Source organism: Rhinatrema bivittatum, chromosome 3 (genome assembly GCF_901001135.1).
Source record: "Rhinatrema bivittatum chromosome 3, aRhiBiv1.1, whole genome shotgun sequence".
Classification (NCBI taxonomy): domain Eukaryota; kingdom Metazoa; phylum Chordata; class Amphibia; order Gymnophiona; family Rhinatrematidae; genus Rhinatrema; species Rhinatrema bivittatum.
The window spans coordinates 570,232,776-570,251,366 of record NC_042617.1 but is presented as its reverse complement, the minus strand read 5'-3'; the positions used below and the strand labels follow the sequence as shown (position 1 = coordinate 570,251,366).

Genomic DNA, 18,591 nt, shown 5'->3' with positions numbered 1-18,591 from the left:
TATCACATGTTAATGTTCTAAGTTTTTTAAAGTATTTATCCTTTTATCACACCCTGTTATTTGTAAACCGGCATGATGCGACTCCCATCGCGAATGCCAGTATATAAGAAATTCAAATAAATAAATAATTAAATAAACATGCACAGTCACACACGCCTCCCCTTCCCAGCTAGAGCAGAGCCCCGGAGTATGGAAATTAATAAGTGCTATACAGAGTACGGATGGCCAAACTCCACTTTGCTCAGCACACAGATCTTCCTCTCCTTTGAGTCCTTCCAGCCTTTGTCTCATCACCAGGCTTACCGAGACAGGCAAGAGCGTGCACCGAGCACTGGGGCAGGGCTGAGGCCATAAAACCGCGAGGTAAAATGGGCGTTCGTGTCGAGCATCCTAAGGCGCGCGCATCCACAGCCCCTGGGCGCCTGATGCAAATAGGAAAATGAGTTGCGTCACTGAAAAGGAGGCGCTAGGGGACACTGTGCGTCCCCAGTGCGTCCAGGGCATTGGTGCGCCCTGGAAACGTCCATTTTATCCCACTATCAGCACAATATACACAGCCTGGCGCCTGTACATTGTGCGCTCGAAATCTTTTTCTCCTTTCCATTTTGTCATGATACAGCTTTCTCTGGTTCCTCTGACTTAGTATCATCGAGATACTAAGTAGGAGGCACCACGGAAAGCAGGATTTTTTTTGGTGAGCCCTTGGTGCACGGCAAGGCTTAACGTCGACTCCGCGGAGCTGGCGGTAAATTTGCCGCGTTAACAAGGGCGCGTCGGGCGAGTGGTAAATTTGTTGCATCGCGGGGTGATGGCTAATAGCCTCGCCTACGCTGAATTTTACCACGTGACGAGCGCTATTTGCTAGGCGCGAGTTTGGACGCGTGTTTCGGACACGCTGATGCCCTTAGTGCATTGGGGTTATGGACGCGCGTCCAACCCCTTGTTAAGCTGTGCGCTAGGCTGGGCTCATTTTTATTACGTCGGCCCCTAGATGTGACTTATTCTGAGTTTTGAGAGCAGCAGCAGCAGCAGTAGTGGAGGAGCTCTGGTAGCCACACAGGGCAGCCAAAGTAACTGGTCCTGGCTACCTGTGCCACACTGACTTCTCCTCTCTCTTGCACTTGTATGTGGAGAAGAACTGGCCCTTGGTGATGGGGGTCATGCGTGTCTTGGCTCCGACCCCCTTTATTTTGAAATTTCAGAGACTGGCAGGCCTCTCAGTGCTTCCCTCGCTCTTCCCCTGGCCGGATGGATCCTCTCCACGCCTGCTCCATGGCGGTTGGTGTGGTGTACAGTGCTGGGCCTTGTGAAGCGTACACATTCACTCCCTTTCCTGCTTTTAAAAATATCAATTCACAAAAAAAATTAAAAAAAAAATCATAAAATCCCAGCACTTCCGTTATTCTCCGTCCCAATCCTAAAGAATTTCATGAAAATCCTGCAAGCCATTCAGGATGTGCAGCCCCCAAATTTCAGTTTGCTTTGTTTTTTTTGCTTTGGGAGAGGGAGGTTATTTTTATTTGGTTTTTCGGTTCAGTTAATTTGCCAAACTGAAAAAAAAACCAAACATTAAACTAGGGGGAGCAAAAGACAAACTATAACCCCAAACAGATTTATTTTTTTTTTTTTTTTTTAAATGGGCTTCCAGTAATCCTGGCTGGGCCTTTCTGAGCCATAAAACTGCTTGGTCTGGACCCGGGCCTTGGTGCCAAGGCCTAGGACCGGGTCAGAACAAACCAAAAACGGCTTCATTGGTTACATTTTTTGGCATTTGTGAGAAATGAACGCACATTCCTATTACCAAACCCTACCAGCATGAGACGCTAGCGCTACCACCGTATGCAACCGCCGACAGGTCCATCTCTGGTCCCTGCCCTCTCTCTCCTCCACTCCTCCTCCCCTTCCTTCCTACGTTATTACCCTGGATTCCTCCCCACCAACCATGGGCCTCACCCCCTCACCCCATCCCCCGCCTTGATTCCATCTTCCCCTAATCCAAGCCTCTCTCCCTCCTTGCTGTTGCTTTCCCTCTTCTCTTCCCCCAGACTTGTTCTTCCTTCTCTCTCTCCTCCCCCACACACTTGCTCTTTCACCGTATCCCCCCCTCCAACATCTGAACTCTCCTCTAGCTGTCCCCTCCGCTCTTCCACGCTCTTGCTCCCTCTTGCTTGACCCTCCCCATTTTCTTGCTCCCCCACTCTCTCACACACGCTCTCTCCTCCCACTGCCTCCACCGCTCTCTTGCTGTCTCCTCTCTATGCCTCAACACACTCAGGTTTTTCTCTCCCCCCCCCCCCCCACCTAGATCTCTCCCTCACTTGCACACGGTGTGCATGTCCTGCATGGGTGGGGGCCATAAACTAATTTGGGGCAGGAGCCCTGACCAGCCCTGTCCCAGTCACCACCTCAAGGGCAGGTGTCCAGCAAGGCTCCTTCCACATAAAAGTCCAAAAGCCACAATATTCCCAGGACAACCACGCTGCACTTTGCAAGAAGAGAACAGCAGCAGAGCCCTGGACCGTTCTGAAGGGTCCCAGGCAGGATGGAGCCCAGGCCCCCGGCGTAGGCTAAAAATATAACATAAGAACATGCCATACTGGGTCAGAGCAAGGGTCCATCAAGCCCAGCATCCTGTTTCCAACAGTGGCCAATCCAGGCCATAAGAACCTGGCAAGTACCCAAAAACTAAGTCTATTCCATGTAACCATTGCTAATGGCAGTGGCTATTCTCTAAGTGAACTTAATAGCAGGTAATGGACTTCTCCTCCAAGAACTTATCCAATCCTTTTTTAAACACAGCTATACTAACTGCACTAACCACATCCTCTGGAAACAAATTCCAGACTTTAATTGTGCGTTGAGTAAAAAAGAAACTTTCTCCGATTAGTTTTAAATGTGCCCCATGCTAACTTCATGGAGTGCCCCCTAGTCCTTCTACTATCCGAAAGAGTAAATAACCGATTCACATCTACCCGTTCCAGACCTCTCGTGATCTTAAACACCTCTATCATATCCCCCCTCAGCCGTCTCTTCTCCAAGCTGAAAAGTCCTAACCTCTTTAGTCTTTCCTCATAGGGGAGCTGTTCCATTCCCTTTATCATTTTGGTAGCCCTTCTCTGTACCTTCTCCATCCATTGTTCAGAGGAACAATCTCTAACCTTCCTCCTGAACTGCAAACCTAGACTGCCCCCCCCCGAGCACGTGGCAGAGCTCTGCTATAAAACCTGAATGGGACATCCGGGCCAGCACCTTTAAGGGGAGAAGCTGCACACGAATGGATCCTCCCCTGATTCTCTCTCTCACTAACTGCACCATAGGGTCCGCTACGTACACATACACATTTTCTCTTGCTCCGTCCTCTCTGTGCTACCCTTCCATCCCCTCACACACACTTGCTCCCTCCTCTGTCTCTCTCTCTCTCCTTTACTCTGGTCCATGCAGGAGACAAAAAAAAAAAAAAAAGTGCCTCCCCGCCTCTCGCTGTTGGTTGGTTCATTCTGATGGCCCAGAACCAATCAAAAGCAGGGAGGTGGATTATTGGCGGAAGCAGCAGCACAGCCGAACATTTCCTCCTGGCGGCTCCTGCCTCAGACTCGCTCCTAGAGCCCGACGTGTGCTCAGCACACACAGGGAAAAGGGCTGAGAGGGGGGGGGGGGGGGGCAGTTTCTAGGACCCAAAGATCCCGCGTGTTCTCCCACAGCCCCCCCCCCCCCCCCCCGAGTCAGGTCCCAAACACAGCATCCCGGGCCGTGTTCCTCACACACCCAGCCCCACCCCCACATGGCAAGCTCCCCGTTATTCTCAAGTGCTCCATTTGTTGCTTTCCTTTGCACCCCCCCCCCCCCCCTCCAGCCTCTTACTCCCTCTCTCTCTGCCTCCCTGCACTCTCTCCTCCTCCTCCTTCCACAGCTTTTCCTACCTCCTCTCCCCCCCCCCCCCCTTTTAGTGGTCCGCTCTGCTGAGCCGTAAGGGGTGGTGACCTTGCTAGCTGGCGACCCAGCTCCAACTGTATCCAGCCTCACAAAGGCCCCTCCCGGCTGCCGGCATTCAGCAAGCTCGCAAATGCGATTCCTGACTCCTGTCCATCCAAAAGCTTTCTTTCCTATGGAATGCCGGGCGCGGCTGACGTCTTTTTCAGTCCCTCAAGCCTCCATCCCAAAGGAAAGGGCTGTTATTTTAATCCTCCTTAGCAGAGAAGAGAAAAGAAAAAGAAGGAAGAAATAGAGAGAGAGAGAGAAAAAAAAGACTGCTTGATTGTAATGGTTAAATCTGAAGCGCTCCATTCACTTGCAGTCAACTGTGTGAACATCTGGAGCTGGTTGGTTCTCCGCTGGGATTTCTAACACTTCCCTGGACTTCTTCCAAGAATTCTCCACATTCTAAATCCATCAGACATGTCAAACGCACACCCAAGATCCCAACATCCCAAACTCGACTGATCATCCAAACACAGAAACATGAAGGCAGAGAACGACCATACGTCCCCATCTTTCTTACCCATCCACACAAAATGCTCGGTTCTACATTCCCTACCCATGGGCTTGTCCCATGCTTTCTGGAATTCCGATACTGTCCTTTTCTCCGTCCCCTATCCCCTTCAATGCATCCACTATCCTGCCTGTAAATAAATATTTCCTTAGATTAACTCCCGAGTCCTACCCCCTCTCACCACCCTCATTCCAGAGAGGCTTCCTTTCCATTCAAAGAGATCCACCTCCTGGGTATTGATACCTTAAAAGGTATTTAAACGTCTCTACTGTACCTCTCCTATCCCCTTTCCTCTAGGGTATACGGTTAGATATTTACGTCTGCTCCCCATACTCTTTACAGTAAAGTAAATCACCCTCTGAACTGACTAGCCTAGTGGTTAAGAGAAGCAGCCTGCAGAATTACGGAAGTCGGGGTTTAAATCCGACTGACATTCCTTGTGACCGAGGACAAGTCACTTCATTCTCCGCTGCCTCAGTTGCCAGCTTAGATCCCAGAGTCATCATTTTGCTACAAATATAGCAAGAATAATGCCCGTGATAAAAAAAAAACGGGGGCATGGCTTGGTGGTCTAGGGTTTGGGGGGCCAGTTTTACATGCACTGTACACATCAGTGAAGATTTGATGTGATTTGGATTGAGGAAAGGCATGTAAAACTGCCCCCCCAAACCCTAGACCAACACTAAAACCTCATCTCGAGTTACTAGTTGACCCTCCAACAGTGGTATAAATAGTTGGCTGGTATGTGTGCCACCCCAGCGGCTCTCCCTCTCTCCCTCCCCCCAAAACAGGCTTTGCACTAACATGCATAACACTATCACACACACAAAACACTAAACACCCCTCATTCTCATAAACTCCTCCCTTTTGACTAAAGTTTAAAAATTTGCACATGCACCTCACGATGCATTATTGTGGCCGTCAGAGCCCTAAGGCCTGGAATAACGCGACTTGATAAATGACCCTGTTAAGACTGTAAACCTTCTGGGAACAGGGAAAAACCTACAGTACCTGAATGTAATCCGATTTGAAGTGTCACAAAAGATGGAATATAAATAAAACTGCTTGAAGGTAGAATTGTGCACGGTATTGCAAACGAGGTCACACCAGGGACTTACAGGGGCAATGTCACCTCATTTTGTTCTGACCATTCCTCTTCCTAAGCACCTAAGCATCTTTCTGGATTTTGCAATCTTTGATCCAACTGTATGGCCACCTTGAGATCAACACAATTACCCCAGATTCCACTTTTGTTTCATGCATAGAAGATTTTATGCCCCCCCCCCTATACTATTCTGCTTCCTTGGGTTTTTTTTGCAACCCAAATGCATGACCCCGCATTTTTTTTTTACCATTAAATCTTAGCTGCCAGACTCTAAACCATTCTTAAGGCTTCGTTTGATCTCTCCTCCTGTTTTTCATACCTTCTTGGGCGTCTCCTCTGTTGAAGATTTTGGTATCATCCACAAACATTCCAAGAAACTCGGCTTTTGCAGTGACTCTTATAGATGTGCAAGCCAAACATTGTCAGTTTGGTTTATTTCCGTGGGGATTTGTGTTTCCATTCAATCTGTGGGTTGCTTTTTTTTTCTCTCAGCAAATTAAATGCAGAAATACCAAACTGTGCTCATAGTTAGGCACACATTTTGGTAGCTGTGCACATAAATTGTCAATTTGCACACACACACACACAACTACCAACCTGCATGCACAAATCGCCAAAAACCAAGCAAACATTTTCAGACATTTGGATGCACTACCCATTTGATTTGTTTAATTCAAAAATGGCCTGTATCGCTTCGAATTACTCATGTGTTTCAAACAAATTCATACCCCTAGAGCCTGTAGTTTTTCATTTGCTGAGTTGAACATTGTTTGGTTGAAGTCAGCTTTGAGACATTATTGTTCTGAGCAGGATAAAGAAAGAGCTTGAATTTTAAGATGTAAATTTTGCCTGTTTATTTATGCTCATCTTCCAGTACATGAGTTTTCAGCAACACAGAGATCCCTTCTTCAACATGAAGCACAGAAGTAGCATAACCTGCCCACCTACCTATAAGAAAACACACACACACGCACATCCAGCATCATAGCACATTAAAAAATAAATCTTCTACCACCGAATGAAGAGGCTGATACTTCTGTAAAGCCAGTGTCACTCGAGGGAGGCTGCCAGGACGCACGCTTCAGAGGGGGAACCGCCATGTGCACAGTGTGTGGCGTGAGGCCCAGGCATTTTGACAGCGGTGGCTGTGAAGGCAGAGATGCAAGTGCTGCTGGCGCGGTGGCAACGTGGAGCAAGACCCTGGCATCACTGGCTGCACGGGGAGACAGGACCAGGCTGCAGCCACCACGGTATGCGGAGCAAGAGGTTGGAGCTACCTGGGCTGGGATGGATTAGTGGGAAAGAGAAGGGGAGGTGCCTGGGTAAGAGTGAAGTGGTGAATGCTGGGGGGGGGGGGGGGGGGAGATGCTGAGGAGGCAGGGTAGCAAACTTCCAGAAGTACAGAAATATTATTACAGCCACTCTTATCTGCCACACCCTGGTTCAGCAAACTCCTAGGGCAGATGAAACCCTCCATCCACCACCCCTCTTCCTGATTTGAAACGTTCCTATTGGCCCTTGTTTTGAAAAGATTCGGGACCTTTGGGTTAAAGTATCAGGCTAGGAACCAGGAAGCCAGGGTTCAAATCCTGCTTTTCCCCACCGATGCTCCTAGTGACCTTGGGCAAGTCACGTTATCCTCCACTGCCCTCAGATACAAACTCAGGCTGTAAGCTTTCCGGGGCAGAGAAACGCCTACCGTACTGAGTTTTAACTCAGCTTGAGCTTGGATTTGCAAAGTCAAATAGTTAAATCTAAAATCCAGAGTCAAAATATCCAAAGTAGTTTGGAAAGATAAATAAACATCATCTTTGGATCATTCTTAACGTGGGTCCAAAAAACAGGATTTAAAGCTTGCAAAGAAGCTCACTGGATGGAAAAAAAAAAAAAAAGCATCAATGTAAATAAATAAATAATGCAAATACAAATCGGTGCATTAAGAGAGATTAAGAACTCTGCTTTCCTATCAGATTCTATCCAGGTTCTATGGAAAATTACACGGCGAATCCTAAGTAGATTTATAAGTATTCATTGACTGGAGTTTAATTTCTCTGGCCTTTATCATCAATCTTGCAGGGATAACACAACAGTAAATAATGCAACACCATATAATAATAAAGTGAAATGTTACACGATTGTGCAAGACAGAAATTGCATGGGAAAGATCTTACATCCAAACAGAGGCTGGAATAGGGCAGGGGCTGTTTTGCACTGGGCAAAAAGTACTTGATGGGTGCTTGATAACCGAAAGAGTGATTCTACTGACGTTTCAGAGGCAAATGATGTCAGAAAATGATGGATTGCCTTAAAATGGAGGGTGGAGTTATAAGGTTTGCACGCGCCTTCCCGATTAGGATGTTATTGGGGGCACTGCAGGGGAGGATGTTAAGCAGTAAGCCGTGAGAGCGTCTGCAAGGTAAGGGAGAGCTCGATGTTCGGGGACTTGTACGGTTGCCTTGTTTTAATGTAGATTGTTGTTTGTTTTTGTATATTTTTAGATATAATGGATCCCTGATGCAGGCGAAGACAGTAGCCAAAACATGGGCCTGTGTCGGGTTGGGAGAGGGATTCGATGAGAAGAAATCAGCATCAATGACGGTGGCAGCTATTGCACCGAATATTCTTTTTGTCTGGCGTTCAGCCATTCAAATAAAGCTATAAGCAAGTATTCAGGTTTTTTGGGGCTTAGAAGTGATTTAAGGCATAGTGGATCAGCAAATGAATGATTTCTAGGGTGCTCTGTCTGTAGGTCATTGCATGGCAAGGCACAGGTTATTGAACTTCTGCGTGCTGAATCTCGAATATCTAAGTTTTTTTGTTTTTTTTTTTTAAAGAAAAGGATCATTAATTTTGTTTTGGTACTCCCTCTGATTGATTCATGAGGTAAAATATAATTTGAAAATCGGTAAAAGGCAAATCTTGTTATCCCAGTCTTATTTGTTGCCACCTAGTTATTTATGACATTTCTTGCCTAGTTTTTGTGCGGATGGAATATTGTTTTGTTTTTTTACATTTTTTAATGACATTATGAACATTTTAGGGCACAGTGTGCCACGCACTGGAAGACCAAAACATTCCTCAAGTGTGTACAAAATGATCTGCAATTTGGTTGTCAGAATACCAATCTTTATTTAGCCCATTTCTCAAACTCAGTCAGGAGCCATTACCACATCACAAGAAGGCAGGAGAATCTGAAGCAGTCAGCAGGACACCAGCTTGCAAAATATTTTAAATATAAGCATCTAACTATGAGTTGCCCCCCACCTTCATAGCAGGTTTGAGCTCCGTCCCCCCTCCCTCCCTGTACTCTCCAGCTCCACCCCCTCTCTTTGTATTGTCCAATCCATTGTCTGCTATCACATAAGGAAACTGAGCTCCGCCCCCCTCTCTGAATTATCCAATCCCCTCTCTGCTACTACAGGGTACACCCAGAGCTCAGCTTGCACTGTCCACTTCCACACAAGGTACTTCCCCGTATATTAAAGCTGTGAAAACCACCACATACAGACTTTCAAGTGTCTATGGGCCAGTTGCACCAAGCATTTTTCCCCCCTAGAGCCAAAATGGAGAAATCCTTTTAATACATCTGGCCCCGCAGCTTGTGATGAGTCCGTGATTTTGCTAGGGCTTCTAAGTGCACCCTGAAGCACTGAAAAATAGAGCAAAAAAAATGATTCCTTCTTGAAGGAGGAGAAAATAACCTGAACGTCTGCCATCCAGCAGACCCCCAAATCTTTAGAATTATCTTTTTAATAAATTACAATAATGCGCAAAGTGTTTTAAAGAAACAGAAAACAATTATATACAATTACAACGCAAACTACATGTTGGACACAAATAAGGTTATAGCCTTGACAGGTAGTTGGCACAACAGCTCACAAGTTTCCGACCTGCACCGTACACTTACAAACAAAAAAAAAAAAAAAGTGAAATGAATTATTTTTAAAAAGTACTTGCATTATGGCAGCATGTTCTCAATTCCAGACCTAGAAGACCACCAACAGGTCTGGTTTTTACGCTAACCCATATTCTTGGACCAAGTGTATGCAAATACATTCTATTCATTATGGATATCCTAATAATGAGGCCTGCGGTGCAGCCCTAGTCAGCTAGAGCACTGAAAAAGAGGGGGGATGGTCATGTGCTATACGGTATGCATAGGCGACCTGAATCAGCCCCAGGCCAGTCCAGCAGGATTCAGATGCATCACAGGGAGAAACTCTCTGAAGAAAGAACCTGTGCCGGTTAAAAGGAGAGAGAGAGAGTGTGAGTGAGTGTGTGTGTGTGTCAGCTCTTGGGTAGGTTTCACTTCCAGCTTTCAGTCAACAGTGGGAGCTGGGCAGCTGTATAACCATCAGAGGGAGTTGAAATACATGCATACACTGTCTAACAAATACGATTAAACTGAAATCAAGTCCCTTGGCTTTCCAAACCTGTCCAGTTGTCCCCCCGCAGTCAGTCAGGTTTCTTGGATATTAACAGTGAATGTGTATTAAGATTGGTAAATGCTGGGTCTCTAATGCAGGCAGATTTGTCTCATGCATATTCATTGCGGGTATCCTGAAAACCCGACTGGCTGTGAGGACTTCAGGACAGGTTTCAGAAGCCTTCAACCACCCCCTGCTTTGTTCTGCAAACAAAGGAGTGGAATTTTCAAAGGCATTGGGGACCTAAAACGTAAGCATAGCAATTTTCAAAAGTCCATTTACATGCAGAACACCCAGTTCTACACTTGTAAATCCTTTTGAAAATTATCTCCATCAATTCCCCAAGAAGCTGAACGGAAAGGGTTCGGTTCCTACCACCTTTAGCATTGTCATATATAAACCCTCCAAGAACATTTCTGAGAAATAACATAGTTGGAATGAAATCATTCCTCTGGTTTTTAAAATACCTCCCCAGGAAGAAAGAACACCCAAAGAGTGAGGGGAATAGCATGCTCCAGATTCAGAAAAACCTTGCTGAAGTGCATAAATCGAACCGGGAAGATTTTCATTGAGAAATCTGGAGCCATGGATCCACCCGAGCATGAAAATCTCTGCTCCACTTGCTATAACTAGAGTTAGATACATCCTTGGCTATCCTAAGATCATTTATATATTCTATAAGCAGCTTACATGTTTTCTGTGTGTGGTCCTTAAAAACAAAGCCAACAGCAAAGTTTATTTGACAAAACCAACAGCAGTTCATTCATTTGTTGATTCTTCCAACATCCTCCAGAAAAAAATATTTTTAGCCTGCTTTTCTACGGCTTTTTCCTATTTCATGGCTCTAAGAAAAAAATAGTTTAGAAAACCAGGTCCTTGGAAAAGTAGCGCGATTCGCAATTCTATCCCTTAGGTTAGGAGGAAGGAGGAAACATCCGCGCCTCAGTCCCGGCGTTATGTTCTGCAGGTTTGGGGGGGGAGAGAGGTGGAAAGCTTTGGGGGTTTTACAAATCAAGTTTAAGTACCCAGAGACAACTTGATCAGAAACACCCTTCCCTATGACTTCAGCAAGTACGCACCCAGAAGACAACGAAGTTTCTCTCTGCGCGTTACGGTTTACAGTGTTCCCAAAGGTGCGCGCCTCCCCTGCATCGCGCGGTAAATAGCACTGCAGTGCATTCGGAAATTGCACCATTAAGCCATGCAACGTTCCAGCGATCTGCGTTTTGCTAAGCGAATGGTTTGTTTTAATCACGAGCCTCATCATTATGGAAGGTTAATGCGTTTTGAACAATGCAAATGTTTTAAGAAATACATTCCCAGCCGGAATGAAGCGCCTATGCGCGCAATGGTTTGTGAAACACCCAAAGCACCGCGTTTCCTGGGCGCCTGTGGCAGACGCTTCGGATCCCAAGCACTAATCAATCCCCGGGGCAGAGCAGAAAAGCGCCCCCTCCCCAGCGCGGCACCGCTGCTTCCTTTACACGCGCATCGCGCACACATTGGTAAATGAGGAGCAGCGTCCCCTCCACAGACTTCTTCTTAAAAGTTCGTCCCTTTAAAAGGATGAGTCTTCCGAGTTTTCGGGGGAATTGTCGCGAATTGTGAAATTTCCGTGTCTATCAAAAGTCGGCAAAACCAAATGCAAATCAAAAACGTGCACAGCACCCGGGTTTTCCCTACCTTCCATTCCCGAGTTGGTGGCAGAGGGACCCAGCGTGGGCTGCCACACCCCAGGCTCCCGGGAATGGGAAGCCAACGTCTCGCCCCACACCCGATGCAAACATTCAGCCTCCGTGAAGTGGGACCCGCACGTCCCCCCTTACCTGTTATAGTGATCGCTCCCAGCATCGCGCGCTCTCTCCGATCTCTCGGGCTCCGGTAACGCGGCTGGGAATGGGCTCCCCTCGCTCTCTCTCTCTCTCTGCGGCCGAGGCTCAGGAGAAGGAGGACAGAGCAAGCAGAGGGCGCCCTCCCCAACACATCCCGCCCTCAGACTGCGACAGGCTGGCCCCGGCCCCCCTGCACTTATCAGCCCAGCCCGGGCTAGGCGGACCGGGAGAGGGCGCCCCTCCCCCCGTGGCGTTAAAGCCCGCCTTCTTCCGAGCCAAGGTGCCCCGAGCCTGTCGCTGGGCAGAACTGCCATCGCTTACTTATAGCGCTGGGCACAGCAGGCTCCACGGCAACGGATGTCCCCCACCAAGCCCAGAACCAACTCGGCAAAAGCCCAGGGGGGGGGGGCAAAACCGGCAACCTCCAGGGCAGATATGAGCAAGGCAGGGCACTGCAACCCCTGGAAACGCTCCCCCCCACCCCCCCCCCAGTCACTGCCATTCACTGCAATCACAAAGCGAATGGAAAACTACAGTGCCCCTCCCCCCCCCCCGGTCCGGTGCGATGGGAGCTGGTTCCGGTAGCGCAGGCTGCTTCTTACCGCCTCGGCACCGGACTAGGAATAGTGGCCGTCGGGTCACGCCCTCCCCACCCTCCGGAGCTAATCCGCCGCCGCAGGCTTCAAATTACACAACCCATCCTCCTGCCAAGGGATTACTCGGCTTCCCACAGCCTTTTTACACTAAACTGGGGGGGAGAGGGGACGGGCAGGCAAGACATTAGCAGAACCACAAGTAAAAAGTAGTGACGAGGCAGAAAGCATTTTTCGAAAACCTTTTTAAAGACCTTTTTTTTTGGACAAGCATAGAGTGGCTCTGTTTATCTATGAGATGCTTATTAACCAAGACTGTTGTGCTCAGGCTTCACAGTTTTCCCTGTCGGTTGAGGTTTTATAATTTTTATTTCTTTTTTTTTTTGTATGATTTTATGATTCATTTTATTTTTATGATGTAGTTTATTTAATTTAGTTTTACGGGACGCATATGTACGAGTTGAGCAATTTTGAATGTTTTGACTGTAAGGCGTCTAGGGCTTTTGCCTAGGTGGGTTACAAATAAAGATAACCATAACCAAATAAAATGTTAGGACTTACTTGGAGAGGAATAGAGAACAAAAATGAGAGTATCAGAATCCCTTTGTATAGACCTCACCTTCAGTAGTGAGGTTCTGGCCACCCCATCTTAAAAAAGACTTAGGAGTGAATGCTTAGGTGGTGGCCTGGATTGCAAACTGGTTGACGGACAGAAGTCAATGTGTGATGGTAAATGGAACTTACTCTGAAGAGAGAGCGCTGTTAAGCGGAGTGCCACAGGGGTCGGTGTTGGGACCGGTCCTGTTCAATATCTTTGTGAGCGACATTGCGGACGGGATAGAAGATAAGGTTTGCTGTTTGCGGATGACACTAACAAGCCGATACAGTAAGGATGCGTAAGAAAAAGTGCGGCAGCACCGGGCGCCCGCTCGTTTGACGCACGCACATTTTGGTTCACAAGCCGCTCGATTCAGTATTCAAATTAGACGCAAATCCAAGCGGCGGTAAACGAGCGTCCAAAGCGCGTCAATGAAGCGGTAGGTGTTCGCAGTCCATTTTACTGTATAGAGCGGTATACAGCGCCTATACAGTATCCAGGGTGCGCTGGTACCTGTCATTTGAAATGTCATTCCACCAGGTACGTGGATGGTTCTTTTCTACATGATCAGAGGCCCCGCTGCCTTGAGCGCCGTTCATGTACGTCCAAGTTCGGGGCTTCCGTTCATGGACCTTCCCACCTATATCCGGGCGTCCATGATCGTAGGCCGGATGTCCAAAGTCGGGGCTTCCACTCATGGACGTCCATGAACGTAAGCCCTGACCTTGGACGTCCATGAACGGAAGCCCCGACTTTGGATGTCCATGAACAGAAGCCCCGACCTTGGACATCCATGAACAGAAGCCCCGACTTTGGACGTCCATGAACGGAAGCCGGCCGTCCAAAGTCGGGGCTTCCATTCATGGACCTTCCCACCTGTATCCGTCCAAAGTCGGGGCTTCCATTCATGGACCTTCCCGCCTGTATCCGTCCAAAGTCGGGCTTCCGTTTATGGACGTCCATGAACGGAAGCCCCGACTCAGGACGCCTAGCAGACTCCGGATGAAGGTATCCGTAGAGGCGTTCGTATAGGCGTCCATGCCTCCGCTGGACCACGGAACCTCAGGACGCCTAGCAGACGGATGAAGGCCTGGCAAGCCTCCCATCTCTCCGGCGCCCATGTCCGCAGCCTCAGAGACGCCCAGAGATGGATGGTACACTTGAACCCAAACAGAATACATACCTCCTTCGGTCTTGCTGCTGGGTTCTCCGGTTGGCTGGGTTCTACAAGCTGCCGAGCATTTCTCATTCAAGCATTTCTCATTCTGCTTCTCAACCGAATGAAAAATAGCGCCAGAGCCAATGTATGCATGCTGTCCATGGCACTGTCTGGTACGAAGCTGACTGAACACCACACTAACGCCAGGGTCAGGGTAGGCGGTAAATATGCAGGTTAAAGACGCGGTAAATAAGTGGGTTAAAAAGGCGATAATTTGGGCGGACGTTACTGTATTGGAGGGAATAGCTAATCCGATCATTAACATATCATATACATGCGGCGGGCGGAAAGGGATACGCGTCTTTTTCTGCAAGTGATAAGGACGTGTAAGAGCCGATACTGAATCGCGGGTCTGCCTTATGCGCTCAAAACGCGCATCCAAAGCAGGTTAAAAAATGGGCAAACGCGGCCGCGCTTTACTGTATCGGCCCGTAAGATCTGCAACAGAGTGCACACGCCGGAAGGAGTGGAGAGAATGAGACGGGATTTAAGGAAGCTGGAAGAGTGGTCGAATATATGACTTCGTTTTTGGGTACTTGCCAGGTTCTTATGGCCTGGATTGGCCACTGTTGGAAACAGGATGCTGGGCTTGATAGACCCTTGGTCTGACCCAGTATGGCATGTTCTTATGGCAGCTGAGATTCAATGCCAAGAAGTGCAGAGTCATGCATATGGGATGGGGAAATCCAAAAGAACTGTATTTGATGGGGGGTGAAGGGCTGATGTGCATGGAGCAGGAGAGAGACCTTGGGGTAATGGTGTCTAATGATCTGAAGCCAGCGAAACAATGCGATAAGGCAATAGCTAAAGCCAGAAGAATGCAGGGCTGCATAAAGAGAGGAATATCTAGTAAGAAAAAGGAAGTGATGATCCCCTTGTACAGGTGAGGCCTTGTACAGGTGAGGCCTCACGTGGAGTACTGTGTTCAGTTCTGGAGACCGTATCTCCAAAGGGACAGGGACAGGATGGAGGCGGTCCAGAGAAGGGTGACCAAAAAGGTGGATGGTCTTCATAAAATGACTTATGAGGAGAGGTTGAAGAACCTAAATATGTACACCCTGGAGGACAGAAGGAGCAGGGGTGATATGATACTTGAAAGGTTTCAATGATCCACTGTCAACAACAAACCTTTTCCACTGGAAAAAAAGCAGTAGAAAAGGGGGTCACGATTTGAAGCTCCAGGGAGGAAGACTCAGAACCAATGTCAGGAAGTATTTCTTCACGGAGAGGGTGGTGGATGCCTGGAATGCCTTTCCAGAGGAAGTGGTGAAGACTAAAACTGTGAAGGATTTCAAAGGGGCATGGGATAAACACTGGATCCATAGAGGATAGGAATGAAGAGAAGAGCCATGGGGGTGGATTACTGGAGTGGAGGCTACTACCTGGTGATTACTACCCTTATTCAATAAGCCTTCACATGGTTAATGCAACTCCAACATTGCTCTCTGCTTCTACGGCAGGGGGTAATGTGGAAAACAGGATTTGCATTCAGATAACCACCAACAAGGTCTGAACTTCAAAATCTGGGTAAACAAATAAGCATGGGGGTAGCTTGCTTATTACGGCGGTTACTACCCTAAACCAATTAAGCCTGATACATCACTTTGAATACATATACAGCACTGCTCTTTGCTTCAACGGTAGGGGGAAATGTGGAAAAGAGGATTTACATTCAGACAACATCCAACAAAAGTTACACAGTCAGGGTAACCAAGCATCGGGGTAACTTGCTTGATGCAGCGGTTACTACCCTTAACCACTAAGCCTTATGCTCACCTTTGATGCAACTCCAACATTACTCTCTGCATCAATGGCAGGGGGTGGCAGGAAATTTGAATCAAACAGTTACCAACAAGAGCCCTGATAAGTATGGGAAAATAAGTGTGGGAGCTTGCTGGGCAGACTGGATGGGTCGATTGGTCTTTTTCTGCCGTCATTTCTATGTTTCTATGACATACGCGACATAGAAAAGGTACAGAGAAGGGCAATAAAAATGATAAAGGGGATGGAATAGCTCCCTTATGGAGAAAGGCTAAACAGATTAGGGCTCTTTAGCTTGGAAAAGAGAGGATGGGGAAAGGAGATGATTGAGATTTATAAAATCATTAGTGGGGAGGAAAGGAGAAACAGTGAATGGTTATTTACCCTTTCAGACAACACTAGGATTAGAGAACATTCCATGAAACTAGCAACCGGCAGATTTGAAACAAATTGTAGGAAGCATTTTTGCACTCAGCGCACGATCAAGTTATGGAATCTGTTGCCCGAGGATGTGGTCAAGGTGAATAACATAGCCGAGTTCAAAGAGGGATGGACAAGTTCTTTAAAAAAAAAAAAAAAAAAGACTAGTGAAACATCCAAGATTCACAATACACCCTCAGACACCTCATTCTTTGGATGAGGTTCTGATCTTACAAGCTTCCCCTGCAAGTTATGGCTGTGAGTAATGGTAAATAAACATCTGTCAAATGGGGTCCCAGACAAGAACAAACAAACCTTTTACTTCCTACTATCAAGTGCTGCAGAAGCTATACCAAGGGTTTCAGGGAGCTTGGCAACAGGATTTCATTTCCTGCCACCCATCATTGCATGAATTCTTTCCTTGCACTCTGCAGAGAAGAGAAGACTTCCAATTTTTGTTTGGATGTTATGTCTTCTCGAGGTTCTCTTTAATCCTTATTATGTATTCCATGTTCAATGTATTCATTCATTTTTGTTTGCTGTAATTCCAATTGCTGGTTCTCTGTAAACCGAAGCGATATGTACTAGTACATGATCTTCGGTATATAAAAGCCTTTAAATAAATAAATTAAATAAATAAATACATTTCACAAAGGAAAAAAAAAAGCTTTCCCCAGCAAGCAAAAGGCATGATTGGCTGTATGCACGTTAGCATGTAGGTGTGTGAACATTTCTGAGGGCACAAAAAATGTGCACACAAACATATGCAAAACTGCACACAAACTGACACTCCTCCATGCAAATCCCAGGTTAATCAAGGCATTAGCTATTCTGCATAGATTTAATTCATGTTTTCTTAACACTAGAAACTTAACTCCTGGTCAGAGATGATGTAGTGTCTCTCTGGGGCTGAGCCTGGAGTTTGTCATGCAAGGGACTTATAGTTGGTTATTTACGCACATAAAACAGTGTGTGCATAAATCATTATGATTTATCTGTAGAATTGTTTTACACAGGTGTCATGTTTTATGTACACAAACAGTGTGGGCACAAATTGTGTTTTATGTGCACAAAACTTGATTTATGCGCACAATTCATGTTTTGTGTGTGTGTTAAGACTGTCTGTGCGTGCATGTTTTCAGGTTAGCATGCTTTTTTAAATTCCCCACTGCTCTGGCATAGCATTAGTTTGCTGCATTGGTATTAACGCTTGGCGCACGAGTAGAGAAAATCAGCGCACATTCTGTCGGGGATAGAATTTTAATTTGTCTGACACCATAGTCTAATCCCTATGGAAATGTACAAACCACAAGGCTTCAAATGTGATTAGACTGAATCCTTCCCCACCCTCTTTTCTGTTGTCGTCCAGGTTTGATCCAAACCCTTCAGATTCCTCCCAATTTGAGGGCTGCGGAAACGTTCAGGAACAAAAATATTTTTTGGTGATGGCCCACGGCCAATGCAAACGCATCAACCAAACTTAACTCCTAAAGCGTCGGGAACTTTTAAAGTCCTTTTGGAAATGAGAAAGTTGAAACATTATCTCCCCCATCTCAGGAAATGAAAGAGTTGGGGCAAATTCACTGAGAAATGGAAATTGGATCAGATGGGATGCAGAAGTTTATTGGAATGAAGTGAACTTGACCCGGAAGAATGAGAAGACAATAATTACCGCCATTTCCTGTAATGGGTTTGATCCATGAAATATGCTGGGTCCTTTTTTTCCCCCGTAATCTATTAGAAGCCGTGCCTTGAATTTTGCTCCTTTTAGATTTTATTATTTTTTTTGGCTATATTTATTCTTCAAAGAAGCACCTGCGTTCTGGTTCTGATTTCGTTTGCTATGATGTCATAAATGATCCTGCGCATACAGCTGGAGCCCGTCTGATTGCCATACTGTGAGGTGTTAATTGTAACACTGCTCCCAGGGGGGTGGGGGGGTTCAGAGAAGCAACAGGGGGATCTGTTTACGGCTGTCAAAAATAATAACCTAAAAGTAAGCTATTCAGGGCCACTCCAATGACCATATCGGGGAACTTTTTTTTTAAATTATTTTGAGCCTACCTTTCCAAATATTACTGGAATTCAGGCACAATAAGAAACTTATAATCTAATTGCGTACCTGAAGCCGTGGCAGCTTGCCCACA

The 18,591-nt window shown here is 46.7% G+C and overlaps 1 protein-coding gene across 3 annotated transcripts in view; it reads right to left on the bottom strand.

Moving 5' to 3' along the window:
* AKAP12 (A-kinase anchoring protein 12) overlaps positions 1-18,591 on the bottom strand; it is a 263,937-nt gene that overhangs the window by 36,961 nt on the left and 208,385 nt on the right. The window contains exon 1 of one of the 3 annotated variants that reach the window (XM_029596551.1): positions 11,848-12,031. The exons of the other annotated variants lie outside the window; for them this stretch is intronic. Coding sequence (XP_029452411.1) covers positions 11,848-11,872 — 25 coding nt within the window. The 5' untranslated portion in view covers positions 11,873-12,031. Of the gene's footprint in view, positions 1-11,847; positions 12,032-18,591 lie in introns of those variants that run through there. 3 annotated transcript variants of the gene reach the window in all.